Source organism: Macrotis lagotis, chromosome 1 (assembly GCF_037893015.1).
Source record: "Macrotis lagotis isolate mMagLag1 chromosome 1, bilby.v1.9.chrom.fasta, whole genome shotgun sequence".
In the NCBI taxonomy this organism is placed as follows: Eukaryota; Metazoa; Chordata; class Mammalia; order Peramelemorphia; family Peramelidae; genus Macrotis; species Macrotis lagotis.
In genome coordinates this window covers 409,040,139-409,067,272 of record NC_133658.1, presented here as the reverse complement: position 1 = coordinate 409,067,272, position 27,134 = coordinate 409,040,139, and the positions used below count along the sequence as shown (strand labels likewise).

Genomic DNA, 27,134 nt, shown 5'->3' with positions numbered 1-27,134 from the left:
TCTTAAACTAAGAACCCTAGAATAGCAATGGCCTTCAGACTACCAGCTCAGATCCTTTTAAGCATTTTTGAGGGGAACTTCTATGAAGAAGGGGCCTGAGACACCTTTGCCATTATTACCACCAATCATCCATTGCTACCAGAGGGTAGGTAAGCCAAGGAGTGTCGGTTCTTTTAGGACCTACCCCGTGATCTATAACCCCTGAAAAACAATAGCGACAACAACAAAAAAAAAAACAACCCAGCAATCCTACTTCTCGTAGCCTCTGTGGAATTGTGAGTGGGAATGATATATTTTCTAACCCCCAATCCACCTATATTGTTGAAAAGTCAGTGGATAGGCAACAGCTCAACAGACAAAAATTTGGGACCCAGTTTTGCCACTTTAGATGCCAATGACTTTAGATGAGTACACAGTTTCTTCAACTGCAAAGTGAAGGAGTGGGATTAAATGGTTTTTAAGCCTCCTTTCCTCTTTCAAATTGTTTGAGGTCCTGTGGCTCTTTTGAACAAGTTTGAAAGACTTAAGATCTCTAATCAATATAATAATCAACTGTGATTACAAAATAGTCAATATAGAAGATTGCCACTTACCTCTCAACAAGGAAGGGATGAGACAGACATTTTGGGACCGGGTTAATGTGTAAATTTGTCTTGCATGATTATGCTTATATGTTATAAGGGTTTGCTTTTCCTCCCCACCCCAAGAGGGAAAGGAGTGCTTGAAAACTTTAAAAAAATAAAAGATTCTATTATTATTTAAACTCCAAATTCAGATTTGTACTATTTTGACTAGGCACAGAGAAATTAAAGCATATTTTAATTAAATACATAGGCTATGATCCCCAAGACTTAATACCAATGACCCCACACTAAGTTCTTATTATTACTGCATTTTTACTTCCATATTTCTGTTGTTTGTCTAATCTCTTCTATTATTTTGTAAATTTTGGGGAGCAGAGACCATCTGTTTTCATTTTTGATAGTATATGTCCTTTGTATTGTAGTATATCCTTCATTGCTCATTCAGTAAACATCTGTTGATGACAGAACTTGAACACTACAGTGATGATGTATAATGGGAGCTCAATACTCTTGATATGAAAGGATATGCTCTTCTCTTTCATTCTGTGACTCATTTTCTTTTTTATTGTTCTGAACCTAATCAATTCATAGTGTCTGCTGTGTAAAATATTGTATTAAGGGTGAAGGGACATGCAAAATCCTTATGGATTTCATGTATTCTGATGGGCACTTGGTGCAGTATCATTTGTCAAAAGAAAACTAGAATCCTTAGGGATTTTTCCTGTAACCTAGGAAAAATCCATTCATCATCACTAACTCTGGGTACTCTAAACCCCAGTGGTACTTTCCCAGTTTTGTGGAGCAGAGCCAATCTTGGGACAGGAAGGGGGGGGAGGGGCTGTAACCACTTTAGGACTTTATTTTATTTTTACATTAAGATCTGTGGCAAGTTATTTCTGGACTCCCTCATCCTTCCTTGGAATCCCTTAGGATTTCTATGGTTCAATGTGATCCAGGATTAGAATTTCTAATACAGGCTCAGAAACAGCTTGCTTTCTCCATTCCCTTCCACATCCTCCAGAGAAGGACCCTCATAATCTATCCTGGGTTGCTTTTCAGATCCCTGGAATTACCCTGAGATTTGAGAGAATAGGGACTAAGGGCTTCTCATAGCCAGCTTGCCCTTCCAATCAAGTAAGCACTTAATTGCTGTGTGTCAGTCACCAAGAGAAGTCCAGTGCTATGGAATGCCACTGGATATCTATCTCCAGTATTTAATACCTTCTCTTTTGTTCCTACCCTTCTCTTCTCTCCCTTCTCCCTTCTCTCCCATCTACACTCAGTGACATTCTCCCACCTTTCTAGGCTCAGCTCAAATGCTGCTTCCTTTGAGAAGCCTCAGGATTCCTCTTATTCAGCCTGCAAGGGTGTCCATGTTTATATTTCATCTTCCTTACAATATTGTAAGCTCCTTGTGACAGGTGATATCTGTCCCTTACCACCTATCACTAAGCCTTCTACATAGTAGAAATACATTTTTTAAAAATCTTGTTAATATAATATTTGTCTTCTAGTTTCATAATTCCTGATTCTATTAGCTGTTCACATAACAAGTGATAAAAATCTTTACCAATTCATATCTTAAGTGGCTCTTCTCTGTGGTTGACTACTGCTAGTTACTCAAATAAGATCTATTGCTAAGCATATCATAACTAATCTGCTTTATATACAGATGGCTGGGTTCTAACCAGACTTAGTCATTCTGCAGTACTTAATCAACTCCCACTGCATGTAGAATAAAAACACAGTGGAAAGACCGAAGCAAACAACTGACTTGGAGGATTCTGTAACTCTGAAATAAACAGAATAAGATGGGATCAGCTTTTTTCTAGTTTTGTTTTCTTCCGAGTTCTTTATTTTCTGAACTCTCTACTACAAAAGTAGACTTCATTTGTGCTCCAAACTCAAAATGTATAGGTGTCTAAACTAGATGCTCAAAGACAGTGAGAGATAATCAGGTAAAAACAAATGAAATTATTCTTAGTGTTATTTTTTTTGTTTCTACTTGAGCCCTTAGAATCTTAGGGAAGAGATTATTAGCTGGAACATGCAAAATTTCTGCTTTAATTTTAATTGGACTTCTAGACATGCTGCCAGTGAAATTATTTTTATCTTCAACAGGAAGATATTCCTTGATTGAGAGTATTTTCAATTTAATTATTATTAGGGAAAAGAATAGACATTTATTTAAAAAATCTCATCTACCACCATCTCAGACATAGGACTAAAACTCTTTACAATTATTATCTCATTTAATCCTCATAGTAATCCTGTGAGTTAGGTGCTGCAGTGATCTTCATCTTACAGTTGAGGAAACTGAGGCAAGCAGTCATACAACTAGTAAGTTTCTGAGCCTGGATTTGAATTTAGGACTTCCTGACTCCAAACACCTGTTGTTGCTACTGTTTGTAGTAGTTGTTTTTGTTTTAGACTGTTGATAGGTCCATCTACCAATGTTTGTTAATCCCTTCTCTGCCACTTATAGTCTTAGAGAGTTTTCTTAACCCTGAGAATTTATATGATTTTCCAAAGGTTAACCAGCTAATTTATTTCATAGAGGACCCCTTCCTGTTGTTTAGTAGGTGAAGTCCTAGAACCAGAAGTGGATCTGCCTCACTTGTATGCAGTTCACTTGCAAGATACCTTCTTTATGTCATTGGTCCAATCTGAGAATGAAGGACAACTACAATAACAAGAGCCATAGGAGTGGCAGTACCCCTGAAACTGCCAGCACTAGACCTTGAATCCAGGTCATCCGGACTACAGGGAAAGGTGTCAATATACTACATCAGCTACTATGATAAGAGCAATAACAATAAAATGAAAGAGATTATATTATTAAAATAGTAGTAATAATTATTCTTATTCTTTTAGCATTATTAAATTCAATTTTAAGGCAGAATCACAAAATTAATAAGTAGACTGTGCTAGATATTGAATAGAGGCAGTAGTCTGTGGTGGTAATTGACAAACATGGTTGATTGATTCACTTGTTCATTCATTCATTGAGCCACCATGTAATAAGTAGCAACAGTTTGCCAAGCACTGTACTCTAACCATCTCATTTCCTCTTTTTGGCCAGTTGCAAGTAGTACTAATAGGAAGGCTCCACAACTCAAACCATTTGTGGTCAGAAATGTCTTTGTGATTAGAGGTCCAGGTACCCAGCTCCCAGGCTCTGACATTCCACTTAAGTACAGGGTGTCTCTTGACTAGAGGACTATCATCCCTCCTCTTGAGACAGAAATTGGCATTCAGCCTAACCTCGATTCCCTACATGGTAAAGATTGGAAGAAACCATTTTATAAAAGAGTAGCCCTCATCTCCTACCTGGTTTCGTCTGACTCATTAACTTCTCTTGGCCAAAACAAGTCACAAATCTTTGATCCACTAGTGCCCCATAAGGACAAGATAGCATAATTCCCTTATTTTTGCCTTTAACTTACATATTTAAAAAATTCTTTAAAGTTTTTCTTTATGATTTCTTGGTAAATTCTTTGTAATAGTAATAAAGGTTACTGATGGAACTAAATTCAGAAACTAGAATAAGATGAGCCCTATCTTCTTTCTCTAGGGACATGTAAATTAGATTGGTTAGGCTATGAACAAAATTTATTGCAAAATCCAGAGTTAATGCAGAAGAAGCATATGAATAGTTTCTACTCTCTTGTTTGATTTTTTCCAATTATATTCCTATTGCAGCTTCTGGGTGATAGCTTAGAAAATTGCAGTTCACTATGATTTGTATCAGAGGAACAACCTGTCTGCCCTTCTTTTTACCTTCAGCACCAGCTTTATATTCTTTTTCTTCTTGAGGAGTATGACATGATTTCCCTTAGTTCAATGCTAACTTGAATTGCAGTTTACACATCTCAGCTTGGAAATTGGGGCCTATTCCGAATCTCATTGGTATAATTTTGGGCAAATTGTTTATGTTAAATGCTTCATTTTCCTCAGTCACCCCCTCTATCTCATCTCTGCTTTTATCATCATCAATCAATAAATCAGTCAATCAATCAATCAATTAACATGCTTTATTGAGCACCTTCTAGCTCCTACTAGTGATATTAGGTAGATATTAGTGATATAAAGACAAATTTGAGGCAGTCCCTGCCCCAGGAAGCTTTCATTCTATCAGGGGAGACAGCATATACACTAAATACATATGTGAATATGTATAGACTGTATCATTGTCATTAAGTTTCAGATATGCCAGATCCTGAACCTCAAATAAATAAGTTCTGCCCTTTAGAAGCATATACTCTGAAACAAGATTTATTATACTGATATTCATATATAGTAACTAAATATGATAAAAATGAATGACTTTTTAAGAGAATCAAGTTAAAAAGAAATAGATTGAATTCTAACGTATGTTTGCCAGATCCATTAGCTATACTCTAGGTCAAGTCACACATTTGGGAAGATAATGCTTCAGGGTATTCTGAAAAGAATACCAAAGCATACCTAAGTACCTGACTTGAAATATGCTGAGTCAGCATTTTCCTAGTACACTGAAAACATTAAAGCTTCTCAGACAAAGGCCCATGAATTTGCACTGGAGTACAGTCCTCCTCATGTTCATGCCTCCAAATTCTCAGCTTCCTTCAAACAGGAACCACTTCCTTCTGAGTCCTTTTCTGAATCCTTCGTTCTACATATTATTATATTCATCTTCTCTGTTTCACTAAATTATTCTATATTAATTGGCATAAACTAAAAAAATCTGTTTCTTTTGTGAATCTTTCATATAACAAGTCAGAGGCTGACTTTATTTTTAATTTTATGTCTTTGTTTTCCTACTACCTAGTTCACAAACTTGAACAGAGTAAATTATGAATAAGTGGAATTTTGTTTTTGTTTTGTTTTTAGAGTGAATCGATTTTTGATGTTAATGATAAGAAAATCATGGTCAAGAATCTTCTTTCCTCCTGAAATATAGGAGTTGTCATTTGTGCTCGTATTGAGCCTGCTTGTAGGCATAATGAATGGAGTATTGAACCTTGGAATAGTGATGATCTGTATTCAAATCCTGATTTACATGCTTACCAGTTTTGTGACACTGTTCAAGTCATTTATCTTCTCTTACCTTCATTTTCCTCATCTTTAAAATGAGGAAAATAATAGTGCCAATTTTGTAGGGGTAGTATCAGAATAAAACAAGATATATTTGTTAAACTATATACTAAAGTAATGTGCTTACAAACACAAAGAGTAGTATAGTTAATACTAGCTATTTTGTAAATTTTGTGAACACTTGCTATTTTTATTAGCCTCAAAATTCAGTTTACTTCAAAACTTCTTAGCACATCGTTTTGGCTCTCAGATTCTCTATTTAACCTCATAGAAGAAATTCAGAGACCTTTAGACTCTTTTTCCAGGACAAATTACTTGCCTTTCTTCAGAAAGTTCTGATTGATACAGAAAACTTTTATAATCCTTGGCCAGCAGTCTTCATTTGTTGAGTCTTTGGATTTGTCACTGTTTCGATGATGGCAACAAAAGGAAGAATATCTAGAGGTAGAATATCCCCTTTGGAACTCTTGGCATCATTGCTAGTGGTCTATTTCTCTGCTTCATCATCTCAGCCTAACCATTCACTTCCTGTCTTGCACACTTTGTGAGCTCCATTTCAAAACTAATTTTCTTTGGTTTATTTACCTAAACTGGACATAGATTAATAGCCTAACTATTGAGGACCCAAGCTCATCTCTCTCCTGAAGTTTTCAGCTCACTGACCAAGCTTCTTTTACATCTAGAATATTGGTATATTCCAAGGTGGAGGTCAAGGCACAAGCAGTCTCAAAAGGAGAGTAGCTCATTTCCTAATTAAATCCTACCCTAAACCCTGTATTTTTTTTAATGACTAAAATAGCAATGGAACTTAGGAGCTCAGGAATGAAGTCTCTTATTGAGTAAAAGAAGCCCTATCTAACAGATAAAGTGCCCGGAGAAGGCAGGGAAAAAAATCTAAGAACTGTTCTCTTGCCCAATAAAATTTTGAAGATTAGTGAGACTTGATAACCAAGGTTTCCTTTCTCATAGTCTTTAGATGGAAAATATGCCACTATTAGTTTCATTCCTTGCATTACTGATAGAAATGAGCATTTCCATTCCTGACTTAATAGGATAGCAAGGGAAATTCCCAGAATTATCAAGCAGTTGATTTTCTTGTATGCCAGCCAATCATCTAGGGAGTTTATGATAGTAATATATAGATACAACTATATTTTTAGCTACATAATTTCTAGGTATATGTATATATTACACCAATATGGATATGAATATACCTATTTATTCTGCTGGAGCTTTTTAATTTGTCAAAACTTACATTTACATTGTTGTAAATTCTCTCATTAGGGTTTTGGGCAATATAGCTATTGTCCTCAATTTTTATATGAGAAAATGAGCAGGATAGGGCTGGTATATAACAGAACTAGGACCAAGACAAGTTCTCTCTTCTGATTTTTTTTGTTGTTGTTATTCTCTCTACCACACGATGCTCATGGTCCCTCGAGAAAATCATTTTGATTTAAACAAAATCCCTAGTACTGCCCAGAATGTTGTAAGAAGTAATTGGGAAATGTTCAATAAAATAAATAGAAATACAGCATAATATACAATTGTTAATTCGTGGTTTTCTGTGGCTGCCAGGGATCCATTCTGTTTAAGATCATTGTACTGATGTCTATAATTGATTTTATTTATTTAGATGCTTAATTTGAAAACTGTCTGGGAGACCATGTAAATAAGGCCTTATAGGGGAATTACTGGTAGAATCAGCATCTAATGCCATATAGTGATTCTTACAGGTCAAATAAGGACCTCTAACTACCATCCTGTATAACTTTCTCTTCCATTATATATCTCTTAATATTTTTGGACAGAATATTGCAAAGCCCGCTTTTAAAGACTCTATAGCATTCTGAAGATGTGCTCATAAAAAAGATGGCATTTACATTATCCACGGTGAAATTCATACTAAGTATGGCAGAGAATTGTCTGCAAAGTAATGAAGCTGGTGGGGGGGGGGGATAGATAAACTGTAAAGGGTTGATACTTTGTCTTTGACCGGTGAATGCAAACTTGTATATCGAATCAAAATAGTTAAGATTTTACTTCTCTCTTCTAGGTCTACAACTCAAACAAAGACAATCAGAGTGAAGGAAGTAAGTATGGCATGTTTGGAAGTATTTTGTGGTTTGGGATTGGGGTGGCTATTGATAGAATGGCTGCTACTCCCAACATGGACACCAGGAGGGGCAGTGAGCTTGCCAAATTTTGCTCTGACGCATTTTTAAAGTATTGAATATTTCTCTTTTCTTTTTTCCTGTTTGTAATATCAGAGAAGCAGTAGGAAACATACTGAAAGGCTCCACTCACCACTTAACATCTCTTAATACATTAATACCTAGCTCTCAGGATTCCTTCCCCACGTCTGAAGTCCAGACTTACTGCGTCTTCTGCATGGCCTTATTCCCAAGATCAGGAGAAGAAATAATAATCCACTTAGTTGCATAATAATTTTCCCTTTTTTTTAAAGTGAGGAGAAGGAAGTATGGAGGTAGAGAATTATGTTATAATAGATATGAATCTTGAAAGTTCCTTCATTCTAGTCTGTAATCTCCTCCTACTTTTTCAATTTCCCTTGCTAAACAAAATTTCAAAGGACACTGAAATCCAGTTAAAGATAATGGATTCAGTATAATCATATAGTACCTGGTATGCGTTAGGTGTCCAGACTACCAACTCAGAAGCAAGTGATCCAGATCTCACAGATAGAACTTGAAAATTTTGTTTTCATTTTCTCATAAAAATTCCTTTTATGTTGCAAGACTTTAGAGAAATATCCTTCTCTCTCTCTCTCTCTCTCTCTCTCTCTCTCTCTCCCTCCCTCCCTCCCTCCCTTTCTCTCACAGACCTGAAAATCCTTTCCCCATCAAAAAATTTAAACATATAATTTTCATGAATTTAACCTCTGTGGGGAAAGCTGGCAGAGTAGTGTGTTCTTTCCTTTCATAATTATTGGAAACATGTTAGCTATTCTTTTTGACAGTCTTGTGTGAGGTAGAACTCCCTAATTTTTAGCCTTACAGAATGTCAGGACCAGTAATAATACTAATTAGTAAACATGCTTCCTCAAATTTTTTTAGAATGGAATTCAGGTATATGATTATTATCCTAAAAACCAGGTAAACATCTCTAAATTTAGTTATATTATTTGCTTTAAAATTTCCCATGTTCCTTTTCTTCCTCTCATGGCTCAGGACCATTGCTGCTAACTGCCAGGGACAACCTGCTTGGGGTTCGTGGTTAAACTATGAGGAGAGATGGTACTGATAGAGATGGAGATGGAATAGAAATAGACAGGAAAAGTATGGAGGGGTGGAGGAAGCAAAGTATTTGAGTAGATAAGTTAAATCATTCATACAGACAGGGATGCTTCTGTAATAAATAAGGACTTGGAGAAAAATGGGAATAGCTATGAATAGATGTCATTAACCAGAAGATCTGTGCCTATGATTTTCTGCCACCTCTCCTGAATCTGCAGAAAGTGCATTATAATAATAGCTACCAATCATATGGTACTTTAAGATTTGCAAAGCATTTTACATCTATTATCTCATATGAACCTCACAACAACCCTTTTAGAAGTAGAGTCCTTATCAGGCCCATCCCCATGAACATCTAATTTTCTAATACTGTGTACACTTCCCTAAAGTATCTAAACCCTACCACTGACTAGTTATGGGAATATGGGCAAATCACTTGAGATTTAGTTTTCTGCTCTAAAAAATGAAAACAGTACTCCATATCCTACCTGCCAGAGGATTGCCCTGGGGAAAATATGTATACTTCAGAGTTTTATATAAATTTGACTTATTATTATCATTATTGTTTCTCCTTTAGACTATCATCTCTCATTTGCTTGCAGATCTTTTGCTAGCTCAAGAGGTGGGGGGAGATAAGGGAGGAGTGTTTTTAAAAATGTCCCATCTACTTTCAGTAATCACAGAAATAAAAATTGTTGTGAGGAGCTGTTTATTATTAAACAACTATTGCTTTAGGATGTGATCTATATACATTCTAGCTAAGCCAAAGAATCTTTCTTCTTGTTTTTCATGGGTAGTTTCTCTCCCATTTACACCCACTCCACCTTACTATAATCAGAACTCTCAGAGGTAAAATGTCTGTGACATTTACTGCCTTTTCGGAGATTCTTTGCTTTTTCCCCTTACGAAATTCCAAGAAAGGAAACAACAGTGATCTGTCTCCTATGTTTATTGCAGAATCTCTTTGTTTTTGTTGTTATTGTTCAGTGATACAGCCATGTATCTCTTTATGACCCTGTGGATTATACCATCTATGTGGTGTGCTCAGCAAGGATACTGATATAGTTTGCCATTTCCACCTCCTGTGGACTGTGGTAGATAGAAGTTATTTGACTTGCCCAGGGTCTTATGGCTAGCAAGTATTTGAGTCTGAATTTGAACTCAGGTCCTTACTCTAGGCTCAGTGCTCTGTCCACTAAACCACCTAGTTGCCTCTCTCAATCTTTGAAGAAAAATCACCTAGATTTAGATTCCCAAATTATAGTCTAAATTTGCTTCTCTTTATTTTGGGGTATATTGGGGGGTGGGGATATTAAGTGAGAGAGAGAGATAGGGAGAAAGATGGTGTTAGGAAAGGAGTCTGTTGAGTATTGATCCCAACTACCAATAAGAAAATGACACCATATAATTATATACACAATCTGAGGAGAACATCCCCCTCCCCATCCACAAAACAAAATAGGCCTCTGTTGCCACTACTGTCATCCTTTCACCAAGAGGATCAGTCCATCCCAGGAGGAGTGTCTGGGGGAAAAAAACTGGTTCTTAGTGATTTGTCTTCTTCCTTTTCATTTCCTCCTAATTCTTCTTTATCTCATTCTAATTATTCTTCTAATCTCAATTAGTCAAGTATAATCACCAAACATTTTTGAGGCATCTACTATGTGGCAGGCATGTTGCTATTTGGTAGCAGTAAAGAGAAAAACAAAATAATCCTGTCAGTCAGGGAACTCATGATCTAATGAAGGAGGTTGGAAGCCCCTGGAGGTCAGTCTGAAGTTCACCATCTTTTGTATCCTCAGTGTGTAGTGCAGCATTTTGGTCCATTGTAGATATTCGAGACATATTGAGAATAGGTTAGAGATAATTTCAGAGGACAGGGAGGCTGGAACAACTTACCACACTGAGAAAAGAGGAAAGGTATGATTTTCTGTTTCCTAAATCTGTCTCTTTGAAGATACAAAGGACTTTGCTTTCTAGACACTTAAGTCATCTGGTAGCTGCCATTGTTTTTTGGTATTTTTGCTTCAGAGAAGCACAAGACTGGACTTTGGTTAAGAATCCCTGCATTCACTGCCTTATTTGTTACCTTATTACACTGTATCTTTAAGCTTGCCTTTCCCATTTTACTCAGATAGATACCTGTGTGAGGATTAGACTGTTCTGTTTGTTTTTGTTTGACTTTGTTGTTAATTTCTTTTCAAAATAGAGGATTGGGAAAAAATAGGAAGGAAAGAAGGGACTGGCCACCAGCCTGCTGTTTTCCTTTAAGACCATGTGAGGAACAGTCATAAGGCTATAAAAGTTTTCAAAGAGGATAGGATTAATATAGAAGAATTAGGAAAGGGCAGACTAGCCTGAGGTAGAGTTCCTTCTAAGTCTTAGATTTAATCAACAAATAAAAGTCACAATCTTCTTATCTGTTAAAGTTTAGTTTGATTACAAAAATGAGTGTCACAAACAGTTGCCCTCCTATAGATTATCCTGCTGTGGAAAATCTATATCCATTAGTCCCACCTTCATTGCTTCACTTTTTAAAAATTTATCCTTATTTTTTTATTGTTTCAATTACATATAATGAAAGTTTTTCAACATTCATCCACCTGCATATTTATAAGTTACATGTTTTCCTATCACCTTCCTCCCCTCAATGAGGAACAGTCTGAAAAAAAGTTGTACATGTACATTGGTGTTTAACATGTTTACATCTTAGTCATTTTGTATTTGAGGAATTAGGACTAAGAGAAAAGAAAGAAAAACATGACATAGGAAGAAAAAACATAAAAGAAGTTTTTACAAAGGGGAACATAGTATCCATTCAGATTTTTTTGTTTTTCATTTTTTCTTTTCCCCTGGATGTGGGTGGTATTGTTCATAATCAATTTCTCAGGATTGTTCTACATTTCTGATCTGCTGAGAGGAGCTATATCCACTATAACACTATATCCACTATAATGGTTGAACTTTAGAGAAGCATGCAAAGAATTATACAAACTGATGCAGAGCAAAGGAAGCAGAGCCAAGAGAACATTGTACACATTAACAACAACATTGTTCAACCATTCATGGATTTTTGGGGGGGTTGAGTTTTTTGGGGGGGTTGCAAGGCAATTGTCTTAAGTGACTTACCCAAGGTCATACAGTTAAGTATTAAGTGTCTGAGGCTGGATTTGAATTCAGGTCCTCTTGACTCCAGGGTCGATGCTTTATCCACTGAACCACCTAGCTGCCCCATTCCTGGTTTCTTACAGTAGTATTCCGTCACATTCATATACCATAATTTATTCAGCCATTCACCAGTTGATGGGTATCCCCTTAATTTCCAATTCTTTGCCATTACAAAAAGAATAGCTTCACTTGCTTTTTTTTTCAAATTCTTTTTTATTTAAGGCAGTGGGGTTGAGTGACTTGTCCAAGGTCATATAGATAGACAGTTATTGTTAAGTGTCTGAGGTCAGATTTGAACTCAGGTCCTCCTGACTCCTCAGCTGGTCTTCTATTAACTGTGCCACCTAACTGCCCATAGCTTCACTTTCAATGCAGGTATTGACTAGAATTCTATAGCTTAAGCCTATTCCAGTTCATTATTCCTTTAGGGGCCAAGCTCAACCAGGTACATTAAAAATAAACACTTTGGGGGCGGCTAGGTGGCATAGTGCATAAAGCACCAGCCCTGGAATCAGGAGGACCTGGGTTCAAATCCAGTCTCAGACACTTAATAATTACCTAGTTGTGTGGAAATAAATAAATAAACAAACAAACAAACAAATAAATAAAGTGCATGCTTTGTAATATACTTTGTTTCTATTACTTTATTTACTCTTCCATTTATCCCACTACTTAGAATTTTTCAGGGATAAAAATATAATTATCTTTACTTTCCTAGGTCTTATATTTCCAAGCTTCTATTAAACTACTTTTAGGAAATGTATGTCATTGTGCTACAGTCAGGGCAGTGTATCTTACATGATAGAAAGTTTTTCTCAAAAATAGGTAGACCTGAATTCAAATCACACCTCTGACTTAGAATGGCTCTGGGACTTGATTTGAGTTTCCCAGGCAACTCTCAAAAAAAAAAAAAAAGCTTGATAGGGAGGCCCATGACAGTCTTCATTGCTAGAGGAAGTTTCTTTCCTGGTAGTTTCTTGATACCAGTGAAATCACAGGACTAACCAAGCACTGACTCAAAACAAATTGGGGTATGTTATGATAAAAATAGTAGGACTATGATGGGCAGGTAGAAGAAATGATTCTGTTGATCAAGACACTTCAGGCCATCTAAACACATATTCACATGCAGGGAGATTCTAAAATTTTAATTAATTTAAGTATGGGTCCAAAAATGTTAGTCTCAGTCTAGGTTGGGATAAAGTATAGCAAGACTCTTCTCACTTAGTAGCTGAAAATGCAGCTTTACCCATCTCTTCCATTTTTAACACCTCTTTTCTCTATGTGAATTTTCATTTTAGATACAAATTCCAGAATAAGAATTTGTTGGGCATGAAAAATTCTGAGAAGCTCATTGAGTTTTGTTAACACACACTCTCTCTCTCTCTCTCTCTCTCTCTCTCTCTCTCTCTCTCTCTCTCTCTCTCATCAGGAAGAAGAAGCTGAAAAGGGGGAGTGATTTGCCTTAATCTAGCCTGTAAAGGAACTAGAATTGGCTGTGTGATCTTTTTTTGTCAGTCTTTGTCTTTATATCAGATCCACAGGGCCATGCACATTCAAAGGAACTGCTCACCATGATCCCCAGATTTTAGAGAGGAAAGAAATTGATAGACCAATAATATTTGTGACTTTTTTGGACTTCCATAGCATACCTTAGCTGTGTACTATACATGCCCAGACTCAACATGTCCAAAGCTGAATTCACTATCTTTTCACTAAAACCCTCCCTCTTCCCAACTTCTCTTTCACTTTCAATGCTGATGTAATCTTCAAAAACCACTCCAGAAGTGACCTTCCTAAAATGCTAATCTGAGCATCTCAGCTCTGTCATCTCCAATGGCTCACTATCATCTCCAGAATCAAGTGTGAAATCTTCTGTTTCTCTTTTAAAGCCTTTCACAGCCCTGTGCCTTCCTACCTTTATGTTTTTCTTACAGTTTACCCCCCCCCCCCCCCACTACCTACTGTATGGTCATTGACACTGGCTTCTTTTTGCTCAAACACTCCATTTCTCTAGTTATTTTCTTTGGCTGTCTCTCTATCTGGAAGGCTCTCATTTTTCATCTTTGTTTTCTGGATTCCCTGACCTCCTTCAAATACCAACTAAAATACCATCTATAGGAAAGTTATTTAAATGTTGTCTCTCATGAGACTGTGAATTCTTTGAGGACATGGACTGTTTTTGCCTTTCATAGTATCTTTAATGACTAGCACAATGGTATATGGGAAGTTCTTAGCAGTGTTTATTGATTGATGATGTAACTGATTGATTAGAAGATTCATCTTCCCTTGAAGTCCCCTTCTCCATTTGATGAGGTCCTTCATTCCTCTTCAGGCTCTAACTCACTCCTGGCCTATGGACTTCAAGAGGCCATTCTCTACATTAAACCCCTTTTGAATGTTGTCTTCCTCCATTAAAATATAAACTCAAGAGTAGGGACTTGCTTCCTTTTTCCTTGTATTTGTCTTCGTAGCATTTATCAAAGTGTTTGATAAATTGGCTTATTTTGACAAGGTCAAAAATTCTCTCTGTCCCATTCAGGTAATTAGTCATGCAGCTTTCAATTAAAGACTTTAAATAAGGGTGAACCCAATAGTTCTGAAAGCTAGTCATACCACTTTGGGGAGATTCTTATTGTAAAGAACCTTATCCTCATATGGAACAGAGATCCATCTCTCTGCCACTTATAAACAGTGATCTAAGTTCCACTTTCTGATGTTAAACTCAAGAAAGTCAATTCCTTTTCAACATGCTATCTCTTCAAATGTGTGGACATAATCATCATTTACCTTTTTTCTCTTCTGTGCTAAATTTCCCCCAGTCTTCCAACCTTATTTTTAGACAGCATGGTTCCAAGTTCCTTCTCCATTCTAACTTGCACTATGAATTGTTCTTGTCAAAATGATGTTCTGATCATACCATATACTTTTAAATCTAGTTATTTTCTTCTAACACCTTGCCTAAGTCAATCAGTCTTGGTAGCATTTTATTCATACTTCCTTAATAAATTATTTTTAAAATTTTTTATTTATTTTTTCAACTACATAGGCAGATCATTTTCATCATTCATGTTTTGGGAAAGATTTTGAGTTCCACATTTTTCTCCCTCTTCTTCACTCCTGCCTCCCCTTGATGGAGAGTTATCTGATATAGATTATATATGGATAACTATATTAAACATATTTTCATGTTAGTCATGTTGTAAAAGAATAAGAAGAAAGGGGGGAAAATCCATGAGATGGGAAAAATAGCATAAAACAAATACAGTATAGAAAATAGTATGCTTTGGTCTACATTTAGACTCTAATTCTTTATCTGGATGTGGATGGTACTTTCCACAACAAGTCTTTAGAATTTTTTTTAATTTTAATGATCTTTTAATAAATGGGAAAAGCAATGTGGTTAGAATCATTGGATCTATATTCTAATCCTTGTTGTAATAAACTTCTCATATGACCTTGGGTAAGACACTTAACCTTTCTTGGCCTCTATTTCTTCATCTGTCAAATGAAAAGGGTAAAGTAGAAGACCAACAAGGTTGTGTCCAGCTCTAAATCTATATGAACTGATGTTACAGTAACAAAACCCTTGCCCTAAACTGGGGGAAAATTCAATCCTTTCTTCCTTCCTTTCCCTGGTTGTGTATTCAGGAGTCACATTTCTGTATTTACTCTCTGGTAGCAGCAGGTTCAGAACCTTAACTTGGCCTGCAGCAGTCCCACAAGGATTAAGTAACAAAACAAAAGCAATTTTATGGAGTGTTTCTGTAATGCACACTTCTCTTTTCTAAGGCTGTAATTTAGGGCAGCTTTATCAGTGACATCTTCTGAGGGCTGTTTCCTTTATAGAGGAAGGTTAAGCTGGTTCAGAAGGGGAAGATGATCAAAATTCTCTTATATTTCATGTTAGTTTGAACATTGATCTACAAAAGCATCACTAATCAAGGTGTGTTAGTTTACCCTATTACTTTAAAAAAAAAGAACTCAATTCTTAGAGATCTTTGGAAGAAAGAAAAATTTTAAAGTCCCCAAATTCTAAAGTCCCAAAGTACCTCCCAAAGGACTGATTGGGACATTTGACTGCCATGTGAGAGTGGTACATAAGAGAAGAAAAGAAAGAAAAAGTTTCCAAATTTATTTTTTTTTCATACAGTTATATTCAGTCCTTCTTAGGAGTCCTATCACAATTAGGATACCATTGATTTAAAGAGGAAAAGTGGGGAACACCATGGATAACTAGGATCCCTTTGGGATCATAACCAACTATTTGTTGCCAGGTCCCCACTGGTTCGTGGTTTATAAATAGAGCATTTCCCCCTTTTAAACCTGAGAAGGAGTGAAGGCATTAATAGGCATTTTCGTCTGGCCTCCCATACACCAAGCTTCCTTGGCTCTCAGGGCAGTCAGCTGAACATCCCTTCATCTTGCACTTTCCATCTTTGTCTGCCAGGACTGACAGATAAAACAGCAGATGACTTACTCCTCCTCCTGCATTATTTCTACCCCCCCCCCTTTTCCCTTTCTTTCTTTGCTATTTTTTTTTTCCTTCCCTAGGAAAGACTTCTGTGACTGTTACTTTCCTTAAGAGCCATAGACAAGGTGAGCTGGGGTAACTCTAGCTTCCCATGACCGCTAACTTTCTCAGCCTTGTTTTCTCTGTCAGAGTCATGTGTTCAACATAGCTGCCATTGGCAGCAGTGATCTTGAAATATATTTAGTTGAGAGGTGACACCCTCACTGAAGAATAGTCAGATGGTGTGCTCTCACCTCTGAAGGGGCAGAGGTATTCAGTATTTTTCAAATCGGATTTTCACAAGAATTCTCTTGCTTCTCTTTGCCATTTTGTGAGGCCACTGCTTAGAGGTGGCATATGATTTCCCTAGGTAATCAAGAGGATTTAGATTTGTTATTTTCCCCCATTTTACAGGAAAGGAAACTGAGACCAAGAAATTGTTAGAGATCATTTTAGGCCCCACTTTCTTATTTTATAGAGACAACAGAAGACTTGACTTGCCAAAAGTCAGACAGTAAATAATAGAACTGGGATTTGAACTCATAAATTCTGACTTCAAAACCTGTGTTCTTTCCCTATTTTTTAATTATTATTAAATATTATTTTCCAGACTTCTCTTAAGTATTTCAACTGAGTCTTTTCTTTTGCTTGCTAGTCCACCATTCTAAGACCCCTTAAGATCCAACAACTAGAAAAATGGGACAGCACTGTACATGGCTTGGACATTCCCAATCCCCTTTCTTCAGTTACATAGCTAGAAATGCTTGCCTTTATAATTGAACCCATTGCCAGCTGTTTCCTGGCATATTTTACTCATTGAGGTGTAGTCCATACTCTAGCACCCCATGTTGAGTTTGGGCCAGTGACAGGGCATAGGAGCTTACTGCTTCTTTGGCAGCTGAACCTTGGTGGAAGGGAGGTGGTAGGGCAGATTTTTACCCCCAAAACCACCAACTTAGAGAATTTCAGTCAGGTTTGATACTAACTTTGTACTTGCAAGAGCATCAAGACGCTCCCTTCCCTCAGGACATCTGAGATCAGTGCAATTAAAATTTGGCCTATGAGTCTTATGACTCATTGGAGGCTAGTTAGCCCCCAAGATTGTTGTAGGAACCTCATTGGCCATGGCCAATTTATAAAACCTGATTCTCATGTAAACAAGTGACCAGTTCCCTTAGGGCAACTTGAAGGGCAGAGAACAACTAATAGCAGAGGACCTTGGTGTTTAAAGTGGATCGAAAGATCACTAACCATGTACCATTTTCAGAGAAATAGGAATGTTCTACTTTAGGTTGGAAAATCAATGCAGGCTGTCCAGGCCGGAAGGCAGGAGGGAATTGAGGCTGCTGCACTGTAACTCATTCTCCAGATATTTGCCATCCTGTGTGAGACAAATGGTCCTGATTAGACTGGCTGGAATTACTGTGGTGTGCCCTGACACTTCTATTTCCTGGCTGCTTCTTATCTGGAAATTTAAGGTGGATTGGCTGATTGTGGACCAGAGATACAAGATGAAAAATATCATGGAGAAAATCCCTCCAAAATTTGCCCATATGCTTAAATTTTTCAACAGAAACTTTCTCCCCTACTAAACCCTAACAGTAATCTGTCATACCTAATGAGGAGTGAGTAGCAGTATAAATTTTACAGTGTAGCATAGAATTGAAAAATCCTTTCCATTTTGACTTTGGAATGTATCGTGACCCCACTACTTCATTAATATTTTCAGCAAAATTAATTATTTAGTTGAATCAGTCAAGTAGGAAGCACCATCTAAGTGGGGCTATGCCTTTGAAATGCAAAACCAAAAAGAAAATAACTGATCTCTCAGAAAACTACATTCTTGTGGTGGTGGGGGGTGGATAAGGGTATGCAACATGTATAAAAATGAAAAGTAATTTCTTTGGGGGAAGTACCATCAGCTTGAGAATGGGGTTCCTGTAGGAGATAATACCTGAACTGGTCTTGTGTGGGAGCTAGGGATTTTATAAAGGTAAAGCGAGAGGACCTTCTAGACAAGGAGGTGGGAAATGGAATATCATGTATAAGGAAGAGCAAATGATCAAGTTTGCTTACAGTGCATAAAGAGAAATAATTGTTAATTGGAGCCAGATTGGGAACGGTTTTACATTCCAAATAGAAGTCCCTATTTGTACTCCTATAGCCAATAGGAAGCCCCTGCAGGTTTTTGAGGAAGAGAGTGACACATTCAAATCTGTGAAGGATGAATTAAAATGCAGAATCTTTAGGCAGTTTTGAAGACTAATTGAGTAGTGATAATATTTGAACTAGGGTGTAGGCCATATGAGTGGCATTATAAAGGACAGACATGAGAGAAGGAGAATTAGCAAAACTTAGCTACTGATTCATTAGAATAATAACTAGGGGGCAGGTAGTCAGCACAGTAGATAGAGCACCAGCCCTAGATTCTGGAGGACTTGAGTTCAAATATTTACTAGCTCTGTGGGCAAGTCACTTAACCCCAATTGCCTTTTTTTTTTAAAAGAATAACTGCTAAAGTAAAATAAAACTCTCTGCAAACCTAACACTAACTACTAGAACGTAAGCTCATTGAAAGTAGGGATTGTTTCATTATTTGTACCTGTAATCCCAGCACCTAGCACAGTGCCTGGGAAATCTATCTATTTAATAAGTAATTTTGATGTGTGGAGTGCATAAGAATAAAAATTTAGGAATAAGATAAAGCATTTGTGAATTTGGATGGAATGTTAGGGGGGAGGAAAGATGATGAATTCTGTTTTGGACATGTGTTTGAAATGCTTACTGCATATTCATTTGAAAATGGGCAGGTGGTAATTGCAGACCTGCAAACCCTGGAGAGTGACTTGGGTCGACATATAGATCTGGAAGTTGTATAGAAGGGTAATTTAGCCTGTGAGGACTGGCAAAATTCATCTAGACAGGCATTTTTGATGAGGAAGAGAGCCCAGGGCAGAACCTTGGGATGGAGAGTGGGATATGTTGGAGAGGGAGGTGTGGCCAAATAGGAGAAGAACATAGAACCCAAAGTGGAGTCAGTCAGTCAATGAACATTTATTAATAAGTACTTCCTGGGTTCTAGGCATTGTATTTATTAAATGCTGGGGATAGACCTATAACCTCGAGGAGCTCACAGTCTTGTTCTCGAGACAACTTGCAAATAAATATGGACAAAGAAGATATGTACATGATGAACTGGAAATGACCAGCAGAGAGAAGACAGTGGAATTAAGAGGAAGGGGGAAGTTTTAGCTGAGACTTGAAAAGAGACAAGGAAACCAGAAAAAAGCATTTCAGGCATGGGAGACAGACGTGAAAATGACTATCAGGAGATAGATTGTTTGTGCAGTAGGTGGAGGGGAGGAAGTTACTGCAAAGATAGGAAGGAACCAGGTTATGAAGAACTTTAAAAGCCAAATAGAGGATTTTGGAGGAGTGACATGATCAGATCCCTTTGACAGCTAAATAGAGAGATGCATTGGAGAGTGGAGAGACTTGTGACAGGGAGACCACCCTTCAGATTCTTGGGCTTAACCTGATTAAGGGGAAAGTGATTAAGCTATTGCAATGGTTAAGGATAAGGTTATGAAGGCTCACATCAGGGTAGTGTGTCAGAGACAAGGAGGACTATACAAGGGTTGTTTGAAAGGGATAAAAAGTATACAGGAGGAAATTGTAGTCAACACTGTCAGATGTATCAGAGAATTCAAAATGGATGAAGTTGGTCACTTTGGAGAAAAATAGTTTTATTTGAGTGATGAGGGTAAGAGTCAGAGAAGAAGGTTGAAAAGCAGAGAAATGTCAGAGAAGTTAATATAAATAACTGTTGATAGAACTTTGCCATGAAAGCAAGGAGAAAGTAGCTTGAGCTCTATAGCTTGAATTTGTGGTAGATTCAAATGAAAGGTTTTCAGCATGGGGCAGGTAGATCTGACTATGTTTATAGGTAAAATGGAAAAAAAACTAATAGAGACTGAAGATAAGAAATGAGGTTGGGGGGGGTATGACTTGGGGAAGCAATTTGTTAATGGAGATAAAAGGGAATAGGTCCAAAGGATTTGAGGATATAGAGTAGGGAGAGGAGAGAACTCGAGGTGAATGAAATCCCCTCAAGAGAATAGAGAGAGAATGTGGTTGGAAACTCAGAGAGAAGATTTGAAACAACTAGTTTAGAAAATTTAATAGGGAAGAGTAAAAGGATTGTCTTGTGAAAATAAGGGCCTGACATTAGATAACATAAATTTGTAGTAGATCCAGTAAGCATGTGAATGTGATTTTCTCAATCACTGTTCAGCATCAGTACTGTAGGATAGGAGGCAGTGGATCATGGGGTAAATTCACAATGGTTTTGGCAAGCCATGAACAGCTCCAGAAGCAGGGTTGATGGACTGGGTGAGTACTAAGAGATATTGGGATTAGAGGTAATAGTGAGGACAAAAAAAATAATTTTTGGATTAAAGGATGCATGGAGAAAAATAGAATCATAGGCAGGTCTAGACAGATTATGAAATTGTGAAGCTCTTGATCAAATATGAATGTTATGATAAAATCAAGATTATTGACCATTCCTACATGTGGCTGAGCTGAAAGTCATGGAAGCTGAGGAAGTTGATGATCTCAAGGTCAGGGTATTTGAAGGAACATCTATATGAATATTAAACTCTATTCATTTAAGGGATTGAAATTGAAGTGGGAAGAAAAACTGAACTGTATTAAACTTGAGTAAGGAAGAAGGAAGCCTGGGTATCTCATTGACTCAAAAATTGAGATTGGGTGATATATATTGGAGGGAACACATTGCAAAGGAATAGAGATTACTGAGTGATCCTGCCAAAGGGGCATTTTAAAAGTAGAAAGTGGCAAGTAAAAATTAATTCTATTTCTCCTTTTGGACAAATGTGTTGGGAGGCATGAAAGAAGATGAATCTACTACTGGAGAGGTAGGGTAAGGATATTCTACCATGTCTTCATTAATTCCAGAACAAGGGAAGTTTGTTAATGACAATCATGAGAATTCCAAAGGAAACAATGGAAAGAGCTAGAGTTGGGTTTGGGAAGGAGAAGTGTTGGCATGGATGGGATTGAGAGATAAAGAAGTTTAGCTGATTAAGGGTTATGCATTCCTGGCTTTTGAGAGAATGTATGTACTTTTTTTTCTTAGAAAGATTTTATTTATTTTGAGTTTTACAATTTTCCCCCAGTCTCACTTCCCTCCCCCCACCCCCCACAGAAGACATTCTGTTAGTCTTTACATTGTTTCCATGGTATACATTGATCTCAGTTGAATATGATGAGAGAGAAGTCATAAACTTAAGTAAGAAAAATAAAGTATAAGAGATAGCAAAATTACATAATAAGATAACTTTTTTCCTAAATTGAAGTTAATAGTCTTTGGTCTTTGTTCAAAGTCCACACTTCTTTCCTCTGGATTCAGATGGTATTCTCCATTGCAGATAGCCCAAAATTGTCCCTGGTTGTTGTACTGATAGAATGAGCAAGTCCATCAAGGTTTATCATCACCCCCATGTTGCTGTTCAGGTGTACAATGTTTTTCTGGGAGAACTTAATTACTTTCTAAGAGACAGAACTGGAAGCAAGAAAAATAATAGGCACAAAGGAGAATCTTACCAAAGAAAGCATTGTGAACACTTCAGACTCCTAGGCTTAACCTGATTAAGGGGAAAGTGATATAAACCCATCTGCTGCTCACTGGAAGGGTTAGAGGATTGAAAATCCACTTTCCAGGTGGATTCTGTATTCGATTAAATGTGGGTGTTTTTCATTCTTTTTAATGGTACTGAAATCGATTAAATGCAGAATGTATGAGGAAAGCCAGACTGTAAAAAGCAAATCACATTGGAAAATCGATTACATTTCTGTAGTGAGAACATGCCCCTGGTGATGACCAGGGAATGGCACCCCTGTTTAGAGCAGCTGTGAACTATTTCCTATTCTAAATCCTTTCTTTTAAGATTGAACATTAGAATTGAGGCAGCATCTTCCTGTGCTGATGGCCCTTCAGTTTTGTTTTCTTTACTGAGGCACTCAGCAGTTCCTATGGGCTTGGATTATTCCATAGCTAAAAATAAATAAATAAATTGAAGAAAAGTGAATAAAATGGTTCCATGAAAAGCATTTCAAACAGGAAAAACCTGTTGGAGCAAGAGCCTTAGGGAAGTGGTAATCATTCCCATAACTTGCTGAGACCCATTCAAGGGGCCTTAGTCTTTCCTCTGGTAAAGAATATGTCTGCATACAGATTCTGTTTTAGAGGTCATGGCATGCATATGAGGGTAGCTGTTGATCATGGCACAGACTGGTGTTCTTCTAAATGGATTATCTGTCAGTTTTTTGTGTAGACTTTGGTGTACAACTTTCTTCAGAATGGGATATATGTGTAAAAATGATGGCCAGGTTCAGTCTTTTCCATTTGGAGACTATTTAGCATTAAAGAGTTGGAAAACTGGCTAGTGCAGAATTGTGTTAGGCAGTTGTTGATTTGAAGTAGGTTTCAAGTCTGTATTGCAATGTTCTTGTTTCTATACAGGTAACCACTTTTAACTCTAGGAATGGGGATTCTTAAGTTCCTCTAAGTTTGAATCCAAAGAGACTTTTTGGTAAGATTTCAACTGTATTATTGTCTTGAGGATAAAATATGGAATCTTTAGTCTGGCATTTTTAGCCCTCCATTCTGGCTTACATCTACCTTTCGATCAGTTTTTCATATTACTGCCTTCCACTCTCTTTCCTTTCCAGGAAAAATGACCAGCTAGTTGTTTTCTGAATACAACATTGCATCTCCTACCTAGGTGCCTTTGCACAAATGTTCCCCCATATCTGGAATATATTCTCTTCCCATCCATCTGATGTAGGATTCCCTTCTTTCTTCAAACTATAGCTCAAATACTGCCTCCTCAATCAGTCAATAATAATTTTTTATCTAATCTATGACTTTTTTGAAATTTTCCATAATAAGATATACAAAAAATCTTTTCAAATTTATTTTATCCTCAAAACAATTCTCTGAGATGTGCTATTTTTAATTCCCATTTTACAAATGAGGAAATTGAGTTAAATAAATTACTTGGGGTCATTACAACTAATAAGTGTTTGAGGTCACATTTGAAGTTGGGTCTTCCTGAGTCTAGGACCTGTGCTTTATCCTGTGTCACCTGGCTCACCTTTGTATTTACTTTTTCATGTACTTGTACTATCTTCTCCCTACACTCTCCCCAATTTTAATGTAGTGTTTTAAGGGCAGGGATTGTTTTATGTTTACTTTCATGTCCCTAGCATCTAAGCACATAGTGCCCGATAAACTGGAACCATTATATATTTGAATCTCATTGAATAAGGAAGCAAGATCTCAAAGAGGTGTTGTGCATTAACCAAGTCATTCACAGCTCTAGGATTCAGACTCAGGTTCTTAAACTCCAAATCCAGTGCTCTGTCTTCTTTTTGGTATGTTTGCCTATTTTGAAGTTTAGAGAGTGCAGATTTTTTTTTTTTTTTGTAGTTAGTAATTCCTTCAAGTTTCAATTATATTTTTCTCCTTGGAAATCTGTCAGATCTCAGACCTATCTTTCAGCCAGGGTGGTCAACTTAGAAGAATTAATGATGGTTGAATGTTGTCTCTACTCTTCTCCCTCCTCCTTTCCTCTACCTGACCCCCAAAGGCCTCCCACCATGCAGCCATCTTTTATATGCTCCATGGTAAGAATTTGCATTTAATACACTGTTCCTCATTTGAAGCAATTTTTTGCCCTATAAAAATGACATTTTTATAGGACTCTATAGCATTCTAATGGTCTTGAGTCCCAAATTAATCATCCCTTTTGATGCTTTTCCTGCCCTTTTGTGCATCTGAGGACATCTGGTTATCTGTATTACTACTATGCTATTTAATATAAAAACACCTTATTCATATAACATTTTTACCCTTGCATCACTCTTTTTTTGAAAGCAGTTTAGATTAGTGAACAAAAAAACAGTCTGGACGACTGAATGTCCTCTTGCTAGACATGCTGTAATGGAGATATCTTCTTGGTTATGGATTGGACTTCTGAAGTCCCTTCCAATTCCGGTATTCTGTATTTCTAAGATAAATTTTCTCTTCTGATATTGTTTTATTGTGTCTTGATTCCTCACAAAGTCATCAGCTTTCTTTAGCTCCATCCTACATTTGAAGGATTTCTTTTCCTCAGAGAGCTTTCTTATCTTCTTTTTCATCTGGCCAAGTCTGCTTTTTAAGGTGGTATTCTCATTAACTTTTTGGACTGCTTTTTCCATTTGACCTAAACTAGTTTTTAACATGTTGTTTTCTTCAGCATTTTTTTTTGGATCTCCTTCACCAAGCTGCTGGCTTTATTTTCATGTTTTTTTCCTGCATCTCTTTCATTTCTCTTACCAATTTTTCCTCTACCTCTCTTATTTGATTTTTAAAATCTTTTTTGAACTCTGCCATAGTTTGAGCCCAACTCCTATTTTCTTAAATGCTTTGGATACAGAAACTTTGTTTTTTCATCTTCTGAGTGTATGTTTTGATCCTCCATGGGACCAAAGTGATTGTCTATGCGCCTGTGCCCTGGTTTTGGGCTGCTTCCCAAGCTTTTGAGTATTATTGGGACACCTTCCACAAAGACTTCAATTCCTTCAAAGTCTTAGGAGAGGCTCTGACTGCTCCCCTGGCCTTTGGTTTGGTCTGTGGATGACCACAGTAGAACTGTGGAACTGTGAGGAGGAGGAGGGTCCTTGCTCTGCTATGGCAGTATGTGGGCCCAGACTATAACCAGGGTTTGAATATGGGCAAAGCACCAAAGTCCTGTCCCAGAGACAGAGAAGAGACCTCAACAGTCTCCCTCAACCCCCTTACCTTTCATGGGCTGATAAATTTTCTCTAATGAAGGAAACATTTGAGGTACATTATATGTGGTAGCTATGCAAGTACTGCAAAGTTACCGTTTCCAAATCCTAATTTCTTCCATTATAAAGTGAGACCTTTTTAGGTCTGAAATTATGGTTCTTGCCTTCGGTTGTTTTTCTTCCCTCCCATTTCTCCCTTCTTTCTTATTCCTCCCCCCCCCCCCCCATTTACCTTTTATTTTTCACCCTTAAGCATTTTTTAAAAAGTAGTATTGCTCTTTGGTTCTTAGTACCACTGTACAACAAGCACAAAATTTAATACTTAGGTTGGGGGGGCAGAAACCCAGAGAGATGAAACAATGCTTCTAATAATACAGAGAAATTCAAGGGACAGATAAATAGGTTCATATATCCTAAATTAGTTTACTGTCTGTCTGTCTGTCTGTCTATCTATCTATCTGTCTATCTGTCTATCTATCTTTGTCCTCAGATCCTAGCATAGTGCCCAGCACATCTTACAAAATGTAAATGAATAAGCACATCAGCCTCTGAAATAATATGCCAAATTCCTGGGCATAAAATAGCTAAAAATCTCTAATTTAGAGAAGACAGAATAAGCCTGCTCCCCTGTCTTTCTCTTCTTACTCTAGTCTGCCATAAAATTCTTTGTCAGCTATTCTTCTATCCAATTCAATTTTCCTCATGCTTTCCAACCTTTCATTTTTGATCACATCATTTAATATTTTCCCCTCAGAAATGTCTTAAAATTTGAACTTTGCCCTAACTTGTTTTATTAATCCAAGAATGGGGGGAAGGGGGAAAGATTATGAAGACCTTCCTGGTTTGAGCATTGCTTCACACCCAAGAACCTTCTTTTTTGATGCCTTTTCCATCTTCCTTCTCTCCAGTGTTTTGCCTCTTTTTGCCTTAAATCAAAACAACAAACTTAATATATTTAGAATTCCTTACAGAATGCTAGGGGTTTGAACCCTACTTTGAAGACTAGTTGGAGATGGGAGTTGGGGGAATGGGTAGGTTGACTAAGGCTGAAGCAAGGAGGGCACTAACTCATCATTTTCTTGATGTGGGGAAATCTCTCCACTTTATACATATTGCAGCCCATCCATAACTTTGTAGAGAACTCTTAAGAGGTTTTGAGACTGTGAAAACTTGTCATTGTCATAGGCATCATTTGAAATCAGGTCCTCCTGATTCCAAATCTAGCCTACCAAGCACTCTGCCAAGCTACCTTTTTGGTTACTAGTGTAGATAGAAAATATATACAGGAATCCATGGAAAGAACCTAGGGTGATGGTGATGATGATAGTGAAAGTGAATATTTATATAGCATTTACCATTTGCCAATGTGCTGAACACTTAAATATCCTCTCATTTGATCCTCAAAATAACCCTGATAGGTAGCTACTATTATTTATCCCCATTTTACAGTTCATTTCTATTATTATCCCTATTATTTGAGTTAAGTAAAAGTTAAGTGATTTGCTTGAGGTTACACAATTAGTAAAGGTCTGAGTCTGGATTTGAACTCAGATCTTTCTGACACCAACCCACTGCTCTCTCCAGTGTACCATCTAGCCACAAGTGCTTCATGTGGTCTCAGGTTAAGGTCTTTCCTTATTCCTTTAGGCATCAACAAGTTATTTATTAAGCCCC

At 37.1% G+C, this 27,134-nt stretch overlaps 1 protein-coding gene across 5 annotated transcripts in view; it reads left to right on the top strand.

Moving 5' to 3' along the window:
- The window catches only part of ARHGAP26 (Rho GTPase activating protein 26), a 504,960-nt gene that overhangs the window by 265,080 nt on the left and 212,746 nt on the right, over nucleotides 1-27,134 (top strand). For all 5 annotated transcript variants that reach the window (XM_074212710.1, XM_074212712.1, XM_074212709.1 and 2 more), the window contains exon 12: nucleotides 7,717-7,753. In XM_074212710.1, the coding sequence (XP_074068811.1) occupies nucleotides 7,717-7,753 (37 nt within the window). The remainder of the gene's footprint in view (nucleotides 1-7,716; nucleotides 7,754-27,134) is intronic.